The sequence below is a fragment of the Anomalospiza imberbis genome, chromosome 16 (genome assembly GCF_031753505.1).
Source record: "Anomalospiza imberbis isolate Cuckoo-Finch-1a 21T00152 chromosome 16, ASM3175350v1, whole genome shotgun sequence".
NCBI classification, from domain to species: Eukaryota; Metazoa; Chordata; class Aves; order Passeriformes; family Viduidae; genus Anomalospiza; species Anomalospiza imberbis.
In genome coordinates, this window is record NC_089696.1 from 15058765 (window position 1) to 15074873 (window position 16109).

The 16109-nt window shown below is 51.8% G+C and overlaps 1 protein-coding gene and 1 long non-coding RNA gene across 2 annotated transcripts; one reads left to right on the top strand and one right to left on the bottom strand.

Moving 5' to 3' along the window:
- Nucleotides 1–6284: 6284 nt before the first annotated feature.
- Nucleotides 6285–9766, bottom strand: SOX8 (SRY-box transcription factor 8). The gene is made up of 3 exons (XM_068207259.1): nt 9269–9766; nt 7903–8141; nt 6285–7197 (listed from the first exon to the last, which is right to left on the bottom strand). Exons 1-3 carry the CDS (start codon nt 9709–9711, stop codon nt 6476–6478), a joined length of 1404 nt encoding a protein of 467 aa, XP_068063360.1. The 5' UTR covers nt 9712–9766; the 3' UTR covers nt 6285–6475.
- A 456-nt stretch (nt 9767–10222) lies between these two features.
- LOC137483850 (uncharacterized) lies at nt 10223–11142 on the top strand. Its single transcript, XR_011004666.1, has 2 exons — nt 10223–10363; nt 10714–11142. It is a non-coding gene; the product is annotated as an uncharacterized lncRNA (long non-coding RNA).
- The last annotated feature ends 4967 nt before the right edge of the window (nt 11143–16109 follow it).

The window sequence follows — 16109 nt, forward strand, 5'->3', positions numbered from 1 at the left end:
GGGATGGGATGGGATGGGATGGGATGGGGTGGGATGGGGGTGAGATTCCATCCTGGGATGAGTGTGAAGGGATTGAATGGGATCAGGGTGAGGTGCTGGGATGGATGTGAGGTTCCATGGTGGGATGGGTGTGATGCTCCAGGATGAGATTTGTGTGATGTTCTGGGATAGGATTTGTGGGATGGGATGGGATTTGTGTGATGTTCTGAGATGGGATGGGTGTGATGGGATGGGATGGGATTTTTGTGATGTTCTGGGATGGGATTTATGTTCTGGGATGGGATTTGTGTGATACTCTGGGATGGGATTTATGTTCTGGGATGGGATTTGTGTGATGCTCTGGGATGGGATTTGTGTGAGGTGCCATGCTGGGACAGGTGTGTGGTTCCCCATCCCTCCTGGACCTCTCCTCCCACCCCAGCAGTGCCTCTGCCTCACTTTCCCCAAACCAGCCCAGCCCCAGAGCGGGTTCAAAGCACGGAGGGAATTCCTCTTATTCTGGATTAGGAGCAGCTTGGTTTTCATCCCTGATTTGTTTAAGATAAACTGAAAGAAGGGGTTTTTAAACCTGACTCAGTGTGTCCAACTGGCTTTTTTTAACCCGGGCTGCCCCAAATCAGGTCAACCCCGAGCCTGCAGTTAGGCCAGTGACACACTGGGCCTGCCTGAGCTCTGGGGCCATATGGGACCCGTTTAATAGGGGTCAGCAGCGATGCTGGCGGCTCTTTCAAGCCTGGGAAGGGCAGAGCTGTGATTTCAGCAGCAGCCACCCCTTTATCCCAACTGTTTCTGGGAAAAAGGGCCCGGGTTGGTGGCAGCAGCCACCCCCCAGTGTCCCATCCCTCTGTGGTGCTGGGCTGCAGCAGAAGCCGGGGTTGGTTTGGTGTCTGAGCTCTGCTCAAACTGAGTTTTCCCATGCAGACAGCGTGGCTTTATGGAAAGACGATGCCTGGAATATCATAAACTCCCTTCCTACCTCATTCACTCCGGCCTCACCCCCCAGCTGGAACCTCTGCAAACACTCTGCCACAGCAGCCCCGCAGCCTGACACCCGCCCTGAGCCACCTGTGCTGCCTGGAGGGCTCTCATTCCCCAAATCCCACCGGGCAGCATCCCCTGCACCCCATTCCCCGGCAGGGATTGCCCTGCAGCCTCCCAGCTGGGCGGGCTGGGGGTGCAGGGCAGCAGGGAATGAGGCATTTTGGAATAAGCCCCATTTGCTGTGGTTTGGGTTTATCTCCAGGGGGATTATTTTTAGCTGCTGCTGACTCATTTGGGAAATGGCTTTCCCTCCCCAAGCCTCAGCCTGGTGCCATCCCAAATTCCTGCCTGGAACAGGCAGAAAATGGACTGGGAATGGCACTGCCCTGGCTCAGCTGGTGCTGCTGGAGAGGGGATGGATCCAGGCTGGACGGGCTCTCCCGGGATCCTGGAATCCTCTGCAGGGTCCCCTCACTGTGTTAATGTGGAGAACTCCCAAAAAAACCTGGCAGAGCCTCTGCAGGGCCTCTGAGGAGGAGCAGGGCAGTGGTGAGGCCGTGGCAGTGTTGTCTCCTGGGTTTTTTCCATGTATCCCTCATGGACAGTCGGGAATTGATGTGAAATACCCTCCTCCCACCCCCAAAAAGGGACTTTGGAGCCCTTGGTCAGTTGGTGTTTAGGAATTTGCCCTCAGAGCCCTAAATCCAACCTCATGGCCCTGAAGGCTTTTCCAGCAGTGTTGGAGTTTCCCTAAAGGTTCCCAAAGGAAAACTCATCCCAGCTCCTTGGGGACAGGGCTGTGCCACGCTGGGGTCACTGCAGTGCCGTCTCCTCAGGTGGCCACCAAAACCTTCTCATGGCCACCAAAACCTTCCTAATGGCCACCAAAACCTTCTCATGGCCACCAAAACCTTCCCAATGGCCACCAAAACCTTCTCATGGCCACCAAGCCTCCCATGGGCTCGGATGTGCCTCTCCTGCTCCCAAATCCCTGTGGCAGCAAAGCTCTGCCCTCCCAGGATCAGCTGGAAAAGGATTTTCCTGCCCTCCTGGAATCCACCCGGTATCCCAAATGACATCACATCTCCAGGCATTTTTATTTTCTATTTCTTTTTATTCCCCTCCATCCAAATCCCAGGCCACAGAGAGCATCCAGCCCTGGGAATGTAAAGGTGGCAGAGGGAAGAGGTCAATGCACAGGCAGGGACATCCCTATGTGGAAGTTTATTAAAGCCCAAGGCTGTCATAAAAATTCCTTTTAATCATTTCTTTGCAGCAGACCTACAAAAAAAAAAAAAAAAAAAAAAAAAAAAAGTGTAACTCGAGTTGATGTCACTCCAGAAAAAAAATAAAACAAGGAGGATGGGAAGGGACTTTTTTTTTCCAGCCTGCAGAAAGAATGTGGATATGGTCTATAAAATTAATTTCCTCTTTCTTGCTAACTAGCACTGTCTGAGCTAAACAGCAACACTCTTTATTCCCTGCTCCAAAAATAAAATGGAGGGACTTTTCTCACCCGTGGATTCCTGCAATTATCTTGAGAAGCCTTTTTTTGTTGGCAGGCAGGGGTCAAAAGGCAGCCCTGGTTTCACCTGATCTCATTGACTCTGCAGAGACATTCCAGCCCCACGCCAGCACAGAGCCACCAGCCCCGAGCACGGGACACACAATGCTGCCATTCAGCCTGGAAAACTCACGGAAAATCCTTCTCCTCCCTCAGCCTGGATCGGCAAAGGGGAGAGGAGGACAAGGCTGGAAATGCAGCTGTGCGCGCAGCAGTAATTTCTGATCAAAATTCTCTTTTTTTTTGGGTAAAAACTGATCCGTGTTTTCCTCTCCATGGGAGATTGAGAGCAAGTGTAAATTGACGGGTAGGGAATGAAATTTGGGAGATCTTGGGAATGTGCAGCTCCCCCTAAACCCTGAGTTTTAGCACTGGAGTGTCCAGAATGCTGCATTTTACCTGCCTGGCCCCCTCCTGAAAATCCATTCTGCAACATCTCTGAGTTTTACCCAGAGCCCCACAAAACTCCAGGAGCTGTTCCCTGGAATTGCTTCCAGGAGCTCTCCAACACCCCAGCCCTGGAAGTGTCCAAGGCCAGGTTGGATGGAGCAGCCTGGGACAGTGGAAGTTGTCCCTGCCCAGGATGGGACCAGGATGAGCTTTTAGGTCCTTTCCAACCCAAACCATTCCAGGATTTGATGATTCCAAAGCTCCCATCACCCCTTGAACCTATGGACTGGATCTAAAATATAGAATTATGATATCTAAAATCAGGATTGGATTTGCATGATCCTTGTGGATCCCTCCCAACCCCAATTCCATGGTAAAATACAATACAGATCTATATTGTAACATACAATTTAATAACCTTATTCCTGTAAATAACAGCAAAAATCAAATTTCTTTTCGCAAAGCTTATGGGAAGTAAAACCAACCGTGGCCACAGCAGGTGGATTTAAGACCTGCCTGGTTGGGATGTGCAATCCTTGGGATGAGAGCACAGCTCCACGCTCGTCCTGCAGCTCCTGGCTGGGACGAGGACGTGGCACTGCTGTCACCCACGTCCCTGGGAGGAGGGAAAGGAGACAGGATCCATCCTGCTGGATGCACAGGGCCCCCTCCCCGTGCTCTCCCAGGAACCAGGGGTGCTTCAGTGCAGTCTTTGATATTTTGGGGTGATTTTCAATTTTTAATGTCGTTATTTTGGGTGACTCACCATTTGATCTCACATAGATATTTTAATTTTATCAGCCACCAGTGAAGCCACTCCAAGCTGTACCATCAAACATCCAGCAGAAAGCAAAGATCATCCCCAAAAATATCCCCATCTCACCTTTTATTTCCTTTTCCCCCTCCCTCACAGCGTGCGGGTTTGGAGGCAAACCCCAACCTCAAGGGCAGAGCCAAAACGCATCCATTTTCCAGGCATAAATCAGGATTAAAGTGAAATCTGCAGAGTCACGGGAGGAGGAGAAGGGAGGGAAGGGAATTACGCTGCACTTTGGCTCCGGCTGGAATGAAATCCTTCTGCCAGGAGCGCTGGAAAGGAGCACGGAGAAAATGGTGTCGCCTTCCAGCCCCTCTTGGCAGAGGCTGCAAACACCAAATTCCGCCTGGGATTCTGCCCCCCAGCCCTTCTTAATGGGCTGCAGCTTCATTAATTGTCATCACATTTATTCCCCTCCCTGCTCGAGCCTTTTCTCTCAAGCAGGGAGGGCTGAAATTCCCGAATCCCAGCTTTTTTCCTCCCAGGTTGAGACCCCTTTGCTCCCCGAGCAGAGGGAATGTTTGCTGCAAGAAACCAAAATAAAAGTTAAAAATGTAACAACGTTAATGACCGTGTTGAAAAAAAGGAATACACCAAGCCTGATGTGCAACGTGTAATTTGGTTGCTCTCCTAACTCAGAGGGATTTATTTACCAAGCAGAAAAGGGAATTTCTTCCTGTAAATTTCCTACAGGAGGAAAATCAGCTGGGGCTAAAACCTTGCAAAGCCGGCCTCGTGTGAGCAGTCTGAAATCCTCGGAAATCCTCAGGATTATGGGCATGGAAATGCCCTTCTTAAAGGAAGAATCAAATTAATTTATCTGTATTTCGAAAAAAACCCAAAAACTCAAGAGTAAGACACAAAGCGCAGGGAAAAAGGAGCGAGGAAAAAAAATAATCCAGACTAAAAGGGAAATAAATCCTTGATGAAAATATTTTATTCTGAAGATTCCGTCGCCTTCCAAGCTGTTTTCCCAGGTTTTTTTCCCAGAACAGAAAATAGGCTCAAGCAGAAAGAAAACAGAACACATCCTTGATAAAAAGCACTTTTTAATTTTATCAAATGGATCTGTACAAAAGTTAGCATTGCTTAGTCAGAAGCGAGTGAAGAGAACAGATCAGTAACAACCAAAAGTCTTTCAAACTTTATACAGAAAAATAGATTGCATAAAAATGAGCTTTTTTTGTCTTTTCCCCCAGCCCAGCGTGTCCCTCCCCACCTCCCCACGAAAGGAAATATGCAAAAAAATATTTTTTAGAAAAAAGAGTAGGAAAACGTAGAAAAGGTAAAAAGATGAATAACCTCTGAAAGGTGGGTTTAGATTTACAAAGGCTTTTAAAGGCACGAGTTCCCATAAAATAGATGGTTATTTATATGCTCAGCATACAATGGAAGAAGTAGAAATATATCAATGAAATATTAGTCTAAAAACTAAGTACCCTAAACCCATTTTTTTAGTGGAGGAGATTTTAGTTTCACAGCTTGATGGATGATATCTGGTCCCTAGAAGCCAAAATTAAAGCAGAAGTCGACGGTTTCTCATGGAATTACAGCTCCTTTAAAGTAGTCCTGGTTCTGAAAGGCTCCGAAGACTCCTGAAATCCGATTTTAACAGCCCAAAACAGGTGGCCAGAAAATCACCTGCCCTTTTCAGGCAGCATTTGAGCCTCCCAATTGAATTAGTAATTCCCCCCCTCGTTATTTGACATTCCCATTGGAGTTTCCAGGCGGATTCCTTCAGTCCCTCTCTCCAGCACGGCTCCTGCAGCGGTCCCAAAATGAAAAAAACCCAAAAACCAAGGAAAATCTATAGACTCATAACACCAGTTTATTGTATCATCTCCACTATTTTTTTAGGCTCCTCCCCGTCTTTAAAATCTTTTAAAAATTCTACTTTTTTTTCGTTTTGCACAAAATGACTTCATTAATTAAAAGACAAAATAATACAGAACATAAATACATATTTAACAGATTAGAAAAAAAAAAAAACAAACCAAAACAACCAAAAACATTTGAAGCTTCCAAAAACAAAAAACAAAAACCAAAACAAAATGTTAATTACAGCCAAACCTTGCTTAGAAGAACTCCTGACTAAAAAAAAATAAAAAAAATAAATCAACAAACACTACAGACACTGAACTGGTTGGTCCCATCAGACTCTTCCCACGGGATTTTTCTGGGATTTTGGGGCTCATCCCTGTTGGTCCCAGTGAGTTCCTGCCCTCAAGGTTGGTCCGTTCCTCACATTGCAATAGACCCTGAAAGTCTCAAACAGCTTTTTTGTTGTTGTTTTGTCTCCCCCCCATTTTCTCTCCACCCCTGCTCCACGTTTTGCACTTGGCCAAACTTCCAGGCCGAGCGAGTTCGGCTCAGTCCAACATTTTGTCCTTCATTTACTCAAAAGGCATCGCCGGTCCTTTTCCTTTTGTTTGTTTGTTTTCCCCCTCTTTTGTTTTTAATTTTTTTGTCCTTTGTTTGGTTGGTTTTTGTTTTTGTTTGGGTTTTTTTTTTTTTTTTTTTTAGTTTTTTGAATTTCTTAAACCCTACGGATCAAAGAAAAAAAAAATAGAGCTCTGTCCTTTCGGGGAGTTTCGAAGCAAGGCGGCGACCAGCAGAAAGTTCCCAGCGGCTCAGGAGGCACTTTGGAACACTCCACGCTCTTCCTCCTCATTCCTTCATTAGTGCATAATTCCAGGGAAGCCTCGGGAGGCTCCGGGAATCCCTTAAGGCCTGGTCAGCGTGGTGTAGACGGGCTGCTCCCAGTTGGCGGTGGGGCTGTGCGCCGGCGGGATGGACAGCCCGTTGAGGATGGGGGTGGCGTAGGGGCGGCGCGAGGAGTGGAAATAGGGGTACTGGTAGAGGCTGGAGGCGTAGCCGGGGTAGGGGTTGTAGTAGTTGGAGCTCTGCAGGTCCGTGTAGTCGCACTGCGAGCTGGAGAAGGAGGCGGCGGCGGCGGCCGGGGCGGCCGAGGTGGCGCAGGCCTGGCCGCCGTAGGAGCCGTAGGAGTCGGAGTGCGCCGGGGAGCCGTGGGGCTGCTCGCTGTAGTGGCTGGGGCTCAGCTGCTCCGTCTTGATGTGAGGCCGCTGCTGGCCCGGCTCGGCCGCCGCCGGCGAGGCCGCGGCCGGGCTCTTGTGAGTCCACACCTGCGCGGCCGCGCCCGAGTGCGCGTAGGAGGCGCCGTAGGAGGCGGCGTTGGCGCCGTGCTCGGCCGGCAGCGCCGCGTGGCCGTTCAGGGGCAGGTACTGGTCGAACTCGTGCACGTCGAAGGTCTCCATGTTGTTGATGACCTCGCTGCTCAGCTCCGAGATGTCCACGTTGCTGAAGTCGATGTTCTGGCGGCCGCTCTCCACCAGGCGCCGGCCCTCGTGCTTCAGCTCCTGCTTGCTGCCGTGGTGCAGGTCGGTTTTGGGGGTGGTGGGCGGCGTGGGGGGTCCGTGGGGCTGGCCTGGGGATGAAGGGACAGCGAGGCTTCAGCAGTGACCACAGAACACCCAACTCCACACAGAACACCATTCAATAAACGTGTTTCACCTGTCTGTTACTGCTCCCTTTGGGGATTTAAACCTGCGGCGCCGTGTCGGACACGGGGGATGTCCACCCCTGTGACCACGTCCCCCCTGGGACGAGCCTCCCACTCGGGACATGGGATGAAGCTGGGAGCACGCTGTGCCCATCAGGATCACCCTGGGACACCCTGGCAGCACCAGGGGGTGCATTCACAGGGTGAAGCCCATGATGGAGCTCATCCTCTCCCTGCGGGCTGCCGAGGGACCCAGGGCTGCGATCCCAGCGGGGTCTGAGGCTGCAGGATGTTCCCAGCGCTCCAGAATCAGCACGCCAATTCCCGGTGCTGGGAAGCTCTGCCCCAAGGACCCTGCTCCCCAGGCACCCTTATTATCCCATCACACAAATAATTAGCCCAGAATAAGTCACTCTCCCCATCCAGGGAGACCGGGATCCCGGTGCTTTGGCATTCCCTACGGCACAGGCAGCTCTACGAGCACTCACTAAGGAAAATCACGGCCATGCTCCCAAGCACAGCTCTTGGGACAACATCTCCTGCCTTGGGCTCTGCGCGGTGGGAAGCAGCGGGATCCCATCCCATCCCACCCCCCAAGGCACAGGGATCAGCGGGAATGCTGCCCTTTACCTGTGTGGTCCCCGTGGTGGTGGGAGTCGGCCATGCCCCCCAGCCCCGTGTCGGCCTTGTAGAGCTGAGTGCCGGCGTGGTGGCTGAGCTCAGCCCCCGAGTCCGAGTCGCTCTGCCCGGCTTTGACGCTTTTCCTCCTCCGGGGCTGGTATTTGTAATCCGGGTGATCCTTTTTGTGCTGCACCCTGAGCCGCTCGGCTTCCTCCACGAAGGGACGTTTCTCGTTTTCGCTCAACAAGCTGGTTTTGGTGGGGGTTGGTTGTTTTAATAAGGAAGAGAGGGGGAAAAAAAAAAAGAAGCCAAAATTAGGATTTTTTTTCCTTAGAAGTTTTCTTCTTGTTTTTAGACGCGCACGTCCCCACTTCTCATGCACTCAGCAAGCTAACTACAAAATTAATTTGCTGTGGTAAAAAGGAGTTAAAATCCACGGCAAGAAAATGGATTAAAATACCAACTACAGCAGCGTGAAAAACCCAACCACTATAGACAGGAGTAACCAGGCAAAACAAAATCCCCCTTCCACATTTCTAACACAATTACAAAATATAATTCCCACGTTTGCCCTGCAAATGCCACCCCCTCACCGCCACAAACATTTCCAGCTTTGTTTGGTGCTTACAAAAAAACCACCAAGGCACCAGGGATGGGATTTTTGCTTCCCAAACTCTCTGCCCCCTGCCCACACCTCTCTTTGCAAACTCTTGGAGAGGCTCAAACCGCAGCGGGAGCATCGCTGGCCCGAGCATGCAGGAAAGATGGGAATTGGGTACAGGCAGACACCATGGGATAAACCACAGGGAGAAACGTGGCTCGTGGAAGAGCCCTGGAAAGCAAAGGGGGTTCGGACGCTGCTCAGCAAATAAAAGTTTGCATCCCCGGGCAGCACTGAGCAGATAAGCAGGGAAATTAGGAAGCTCGTTAAAATAACTGCTAAAAATGAGTTTAGCAGCGTTTATAGCTTGTAAAGCATCAAGCGAGCCAAAAGGAAAAAAAAAAATTGGAAAAGCCATAAAACAAGTCATTAAAAAAGTCTCATCGCGTGGGGATGGAGCAGCCGCAGGCAAGGGAAGGGCTTGTGCATCTCCGTGGCGGAGCAGGGAAAATCCACCCCTGGCAGGAGCGAGGGTGCCCAAAGCCCCTGCTCGGGGGATTTTTCGGAGCAGGGACCGCCGAGTCCTTCGCAGCGCGCCGGGATGCTCGGGGAAGGGGATGGCAGCTCCCTTCGAAAGGCTCCGAGAACCCCGAGAAACAGAGACGAACAAAAACAAAGCGGGCAGGAGCCTTGCAGAAGCGCTGGCAGGGGGAGTCCGGCCGCGCAGCCCCGCGGAGGAGGCGGCGCGGGGGATCCGCGCGGGTCGGGACTCACCGCCAGAGCTTGCCCAGGGTCTTGCTGAGCTCGGCGTTGTGCAGATGCGGGTACTGGTCCGCCAGCTTCCTGCGGGCGGCCTGCGCCCACACCATGAAGGCGTTCATGGGCCGCTTGACGTGCGGCTTGGCTTTGAGCGATCCGTTGCCGCGGACGGGCATGGGCACCAGGCTCCAGTCGTAGCCCTTGAGCACCTGCGAGACGGCGTCGCGGATGCAGGCGGGGAAGCGCTCGTCCACCTCGGCCGCGTCCACCTTGGCCCCCAGCGCGGCGGCGCCCGGCGGGCGCGGGGCGGGCGCGGGGGCGCAGCCCAGCCCCTCGGAGCCGGCGGGGGAGAGCGGCGAGTCCGAGTCCGAGTCCACGTGGGACATGGAGCTGGTGGTGCCCGCGGGGCTGCACGGAGCCTCCAGCGCTTTGTCGTGCTCCTCGGTCATGTCGAGCATCGGCGGGCGGCAGAGCCGGGCCGGCCGCGCGCTGTGCCCGCCCGGGGCTGGCGGGGGGTGGTGGTGGTGGTGGTGGAGGGGGCGCGCACCCTCCGCGGGGCGCCGCGGGAAAGCGAGCACAAGCAAGAAGCTCTAGAATGGGGGAAAAAAAAAAAAAAAAAAAAAAAAAAAAAAAAAAAAAAAAAAAGACACGAAACGCTCAAAACTCAGCTCAAAAATCCGCGTCTCCCCCCTCGCTCCGCAGCCGGTGCTGCCGCCGCCGGGGCCCCGCGCTGCCCGCGCCGCGCTCCACGTCCAGTGCGAAACGGGGCCCCTGGCAACAAGTTACTTTAAGGGCAGGGCGAGCGGCCCCGCCTCCGCCGCCGCTCGCCATTGGCCGAGAGGGCGCGGGGATTTGCATAAGGGGCGTGGCTCCGGGCGGCGGGCCCGTGACCGCCCGCCCGCCGCCTCAGAGCTGCCGCTCCGCCGGCCGGAGCCGCCGCCGGCCGCGGGTGCCGCCGAGAGCCCCGCTGAGGGCTCCGCTGCCGCCCGGGCCCGGTGGATGCGCACCCGCCGCTGTTCCGGCTGCCTCTTTCGGCTCCTCTGTGCTTTTTCCGCTGCAAGTCGTCCGGGGGCTTCACCGCCGCGCGGTACTGGCGGGGACCCCCCGCCGGTGGGGATGTGTTTCACGCTCCGGTGTGCGGCCGGGGTAGCGGGCAGCGGGTGCGGGATGGAGCGGCCGGGTCCTTTTCCGGCTGTGGCACCGCCGGTTACTTCAAACCCCCTTTTCCAGGGGTTTTTGGGGCGCTCGGTGCGTGGCCGGGAGGGCAGAGCTCCCTGAGTGTCCCCCGCAGCCGATCCCCGGTGCCCGCGGGCCGTGCGCTCCCGCAGCCCCGAGCGCGTCGCTTCGGCCCCGCTCTCTCCCAACGGGCGAGGAACGGAGGAAATCGGGGAATCGCTGGAAGAAAGCGACACGAGACCCTCCGTGTCCCCTCCCCGACTGTCCCTCCTCTCTTCCCGCAGCCTTCCCGCAGCGGGCTCCATCCCGAGCACCGGGAAGCGCCAGGGAGGTCCCGGCCGGAGGAGGATGCGGCACCTCGGGGTGAGCCTTTGGATGGGGGAAAAAAGGGAGGGTGACCCCCAAAATCTGTCCCTTTCCGAGCCAGCCCTGCTCTTCCAGCATTTCTTTGGAGCATTTGATTCTAATTATCCGCGGAATTCAGCCTTCTAATTGCGACTGGGGGGTGGGGGGGAAATAAAAGCAGCTCCCCAAATTCACATTTCATCTGCTACTTCCCGCCGGAAAAATAGAGGGTCACGTATAAGATTGATAGGGGAAAAATAAGAAATTGGGCTTCAAGCATTCCAGCGTTTAAAAAGTACCGGGAACATGGTGGTTTGTGTTTAATTACTGTGATGTGTAATAAATAAACCGTATGCTTTGAATTTAAATGTGTTTAAATGTGCCCAAACATCCGTCTGCTTTCTATGTGAAAATTAATTTGTTCTCTCAAATGGCAAAGCAGGATTTAATTTTATTTTTTTTTAAACCCCAAACTGTAATTTTTCCAGTTTTCAGCTTTCTGTTTGCAGAGTTACCGCCTGACATACTTGAAATACAATTTTCAAAGCGTCTTAAAAAAAAATTATTTCAAGGCTCAAGGCGAACTAAATGCGTTGGACTTGCTAATTGAATAACTGAAATTTTCTTCTAAATTTTAATGAGATTGGGGATGAGTTTATGTTTCCCTGGGCTATGGATTGGTGACTTTGCAGTGCTGTTGGACACTTGGGAAAATCTTTTCTCCCCCTCTCCTGTGGCACATAATTAATGCATATTCCTATAAATCCTGTCTCATTGGGCAATTTACCTTGACTCACAGAATTCCAGTGTTTCACCTGTTTTAGCCAGGGGTGAGTCCAAGCAATAATAATTATTTTTAGTCCATTTTTGCCCAATCCAGCCCCTCCTGTGGAGCTCCTTCCTCGGAAGATCCCAGCTTCAGTGCGTGACTGAGGCTGGGAAGGGATTTGTGGGATGCTCAGGAGTTTTGGAGGTAGGAATGGGAACAAGAACCTCTTTTTTCTGCTCCCTGTCTTCAGCTCCAAAGATTCCTGCAAAAGAAGCCCCCAAGGACAGGAGGAATTACAGACTTTGGTTTTCTTCCCTGCTCGCTGCTGCCTTCCAGGGCTCCCCAGCCCTGCCTGAGGCAGGGAATTGCATTTCCCAGCCCACAGGCTTGAATTCCTCTTTGTCCAGCACAGGTAGAAGGAGGAAGGTGACTTTGGGTGGTTGTTTCCTCTTATTCCAGAGATGGGCTGGGGGATGAGGCCGTTCCTGGGAGCGGGGCAGGGAACGTGTCCTGCCGCACGTCCGTGATCCCGCACGAACCATTCCGTGTTCCCGTGTCCCTCCTCGGGGGATGGAGCACAATTCCCTGGCCTCACACAGCCAGAACACAGGGAAAGGAGGGAGCTGGAGCACCTGGAGGTGCTCAGGAGCTCTGGTTTCCTGAGCAGTTCACTCATCCATGAAATGGGATGAGATAATGCTCAGGGAACAAGTGGGTTCAAGTGGGGCCGATTGTCCTGCGGGGTCGTGGCCGGATTTTTGTATGACAAAGGATGGGGATGTTTGCCCAGGGATGGGCACCGGCTGGAGCAGAGGGCAGGATCCCACAGGCTGTGTCATCCTGGCTGGACACAGCAGGCCCTGACATCAGCATTCCCAGGAAAAGGGTGCAGATTTGGGAGGGAACAACCCAGGTTCCTGCTGCCCAGTGCACCCAGTTTAGCAAGGATTTGGGGGAACACATCCAGCTCTTCCTGATGGAGTGGGCACGGCAGAGGCTGATATTTGGGATATTGCTTCATTTTCTGACGTGGCCTCCAAGAAAGTTCCTGGCCAGCTCAGCCAGTGTTTCTGGGAATCAGGCAGTAAATCCAAGGTCTGTGTGCCTGGCTCCATCACATTCCCACTTGGGAATCCTCAGCACCCCAGTGGGATGGAGGCTGCTCCACCTCCCGTCCCATTCCTCTGTTCCATACCCCTTCCTCCTTCAGGAGTAAGAGCGTGTGTGCATTGGCTCCAGAGCAGGCAGAGCCCTGCTCGTGCCAGGAAGGAAAAATTTCCTTTCCAGTGGCAGCCAGGGAAGGCATTTTTAGAGGATGAGAGCACGTGGAATCTCTGGAGCCCGTGGATGTGCTCTGGGATGCACACACAGGCCGTGTTCCTCCCAAACTGGGCTCCATCCTTCATCTGACCAAGGGGGAAAGTTCTCATTTATCCCATTTATTTATGGCCTCCTTTGACCTGCCAGCAGATTGCACATGGGAATTCCAAGGAGCAAAGAGAAAGAGCTTTATGGGGAATTAAAAACAAACCCTGATCAGATAAGAGGAACCTGTGGTGTTAAAATCAGCCTTTGACACCTGCAGGATTAATGCTCAGCCCCAAGAACGTGGCAGATCTGAGGCTGCTGTGAAACAATGTTCAAGCCTTTCCAGAAAAACTCCTGCTATCTGAACAGAAGGAATAAAAAGACGGGTGGTAATTTCTATTAATTTCAATTAAAACGAGCTTCGCCCCCAAGGTGGACAATAGTGTTGGGTCCCATTCCACACTGGGTGCTTGAGAAGGCTCTGCTGCCTGCTCATGCAATTTTAAGGCCAAATTTATGCAGATCCATTCCTTGCAGGTCACTTCAGGTCCAAAATTTGCCTTTTGTTCACACAAAATGGGCCTTGCCTCACCCAAAGCTCGTGTGGCTGTGGCACTTGGGGACATGGGTTAGGGTGGCCTTGGCACTGGATGATCCAAGGGGGCTTTTCCATCCCAATCCCACAACTCTGTGACCTGCAGCAGCATTTTTCCAACATGAATATTTACCTGGTGTAGATAAAAAACCTCTGCACACCTGCACTGGGCAGGACTCCACTGATTTCTCTCTTTCCTGCTTGGAATGCAAGTGGAGAGGAGCGCCTGGGATTCCTAAATCCTCTTCTAGGTTTGAGCGGTGGATACCAAAGAAAAAGGACATCTGATGTCAGTTTTTAAAGTCAAAATTTATTGCATAAAGTTTATTTGCTATTTTTTCAAGTATTTGAAGATCCCAACAAAAAACCAAAAATGTTTTTGCAGGATCAAAACCCACCCATGTATGAATTGCACATTAAATGCCAGGTGAGGTGTTGGCAAAGGATCTCTTCTTTCCTCCTGCACAGCACAGCCTGGATGGCATCTTTTCAAAATAATGGGGATTATTATGATCAATTACAATTATTGTGATTATTAATTGCTTGTCCTATGGTACCACGTAAGGATCCCTCTTCTGAACCAGCCCCTCCTCATTAACCTGCACAAATACATGAGAAAAAAAGGTGATTCTTCCTCTAAAAATCCTTTCCAGCCTTAATCCTGGAGTTAAAGTTCAGATTTCCACAGGGAAAATTGAGGATTTTAAAGGGAAGAATTATTACTGCTGGAAAAAAAAATGGATTGGCAGAAGGAAGCTCCCGAATTCTCTGTGAGGTGCCCATGTCCCCTCCAGCAAGCACAGCTGAGTGCTCGGTGTGTGCCTGCATTATCCACAGCTGACTGTCTGTTCCCTTCAGAGGAGCCCCCCGTGCTCATGCTGCCTCCTGAGCTCCTGATCTCAGCTTTCTCTGCTCCCTTTCAACCCAAATCCTGGCAGCCAGAGGGGAGAAAGGCCAGAGCTGAATGAACACAGAGCGATTTTGGGTGCCAGGGCCAGCCAGCGGGGTTGGGGTGCTGCTGGGGACAGCTGCTGGCTGCTGTGACAGTAAAGGCTTGTTCCCCTGGCACTCCTGCAGCTGGTTTGGAACACAGCAAAATAGGGGACGTGGCGTTGGGGGTGGCTTGGTGAATGAAGATGAGCATCAGTGATGCCCCCGCCCGCCTGGCATTCATGAATCGCCTTCCCCTGGAGGCTTGAAAGGCTCCAAACCTCGCTCTCACGTACTTCATCCGAGTTATTTTTGCTCGGGGTTTGCACTGTTTTCTTTCCTCGAGTCGCCAGGTGAAAATAAAAAAAAGAAATCGAGAAGTGAGCAGAAAAGCCAGCACAGGTGATGGTCCCTGCAAGGGGATTCGTGGAATCACAGAATATCTGAGCTGGGAGGGACACACAAAGATCCTCGAGTCGTATTTGGGACAGAAAAGACGTAATTTGGTGTCCTGATCAACTACTGGTTTTTCACATGTTTTTCTTTCTAGCCTGAATCATCTTCCAGGAAAGCCAGGAAATGCTTCCACTGCCTGTTATGAGAATTGAGTCCTTTTTAGTAACAACACATTTCTGCTGGTTTAGGCTTAAAATTTGCAGCTCGTCTTGTTGGAAGGTGCTCCTGGTCCACGATGTGGCACATCTCAAAGCGCCCCTCGGCCATGAAAACCTCGCCTCCCAGCCCCAATTACTCTTCCTTTTTTGCTAAACTTTAGCCTAAACCCTCCACTTTCCCGCAGTAATTCCCTCATTTATCCAGCTTGTTTTACAGACACCCCCGTTTAATGTGGAATTTGCTGTAAAAGACCCCACAAAGAAAACCATTAGCTCCCGTCTGTTTAAATTTTCCTCTCCAAACCTCGTGGCAGATCCAGAACTGCAGTATTCCAGTGGCCTTTAACAAACAGCTGATTTTTCCTTCCCTATACAATGCACCATTATGTGGCATTTTTTCTATTTTTTTTTCCCCTAAGGAGAACAATGCAAACAGCAGTGATGGGAAACTGGAAAAACAAAAGGGGCATTTAGAAGGGACTGGTTTAGAGGCTGGGAAGTGTTGAATAATGTTACACCTGATAGCAGATGCTTTCTCAGCGACCAGCACCGAGGTGTTTACTAAGGGGATACTCAATGTATGTTTATGCTCAAAAATATTATTTATGACCTCCACGCAGCCAAGTGTTTGACGTCTGTAAATTATTTTAAATAAAAATCATGGTGGCATCACAAACAGTGAATTTAGATGGGATTTTAGGAGGAAATCCTTCCCTGTGAGGGTGGAAGGGACTGGGATGGAATGCCCAGAGCAGCTGTGGCTGCCCCTGAATCCCTGGGAGTGTCCAAGGCCAGTTTGGACAGGGCTTGGAGCAACCTGGGACAGTGGAAGGTGCCTAAAATTGAAACCGATTAAGCTTTAAGGTGCCTCCCAACCCAAACCATGCCGTGATTCTATGAGGAAAACCTGGGGAATTGGACTGAAAATGAACTTAAATTCCCCAGCCCAGGCAGGGTCACCCGGAGCAGGTGACACAGGAATGTGTCCAGGTGGGTTTGGGATGTCTCCAGAAAGGGAGATCCACACCCTCCCTATTCCACGGCCCTGCCACCTCCATGGAAACCAGTTTTTCTGTAAATTGAGGTGGAATTTGTGGTGTTAATCTGTCCTGAGCTCAG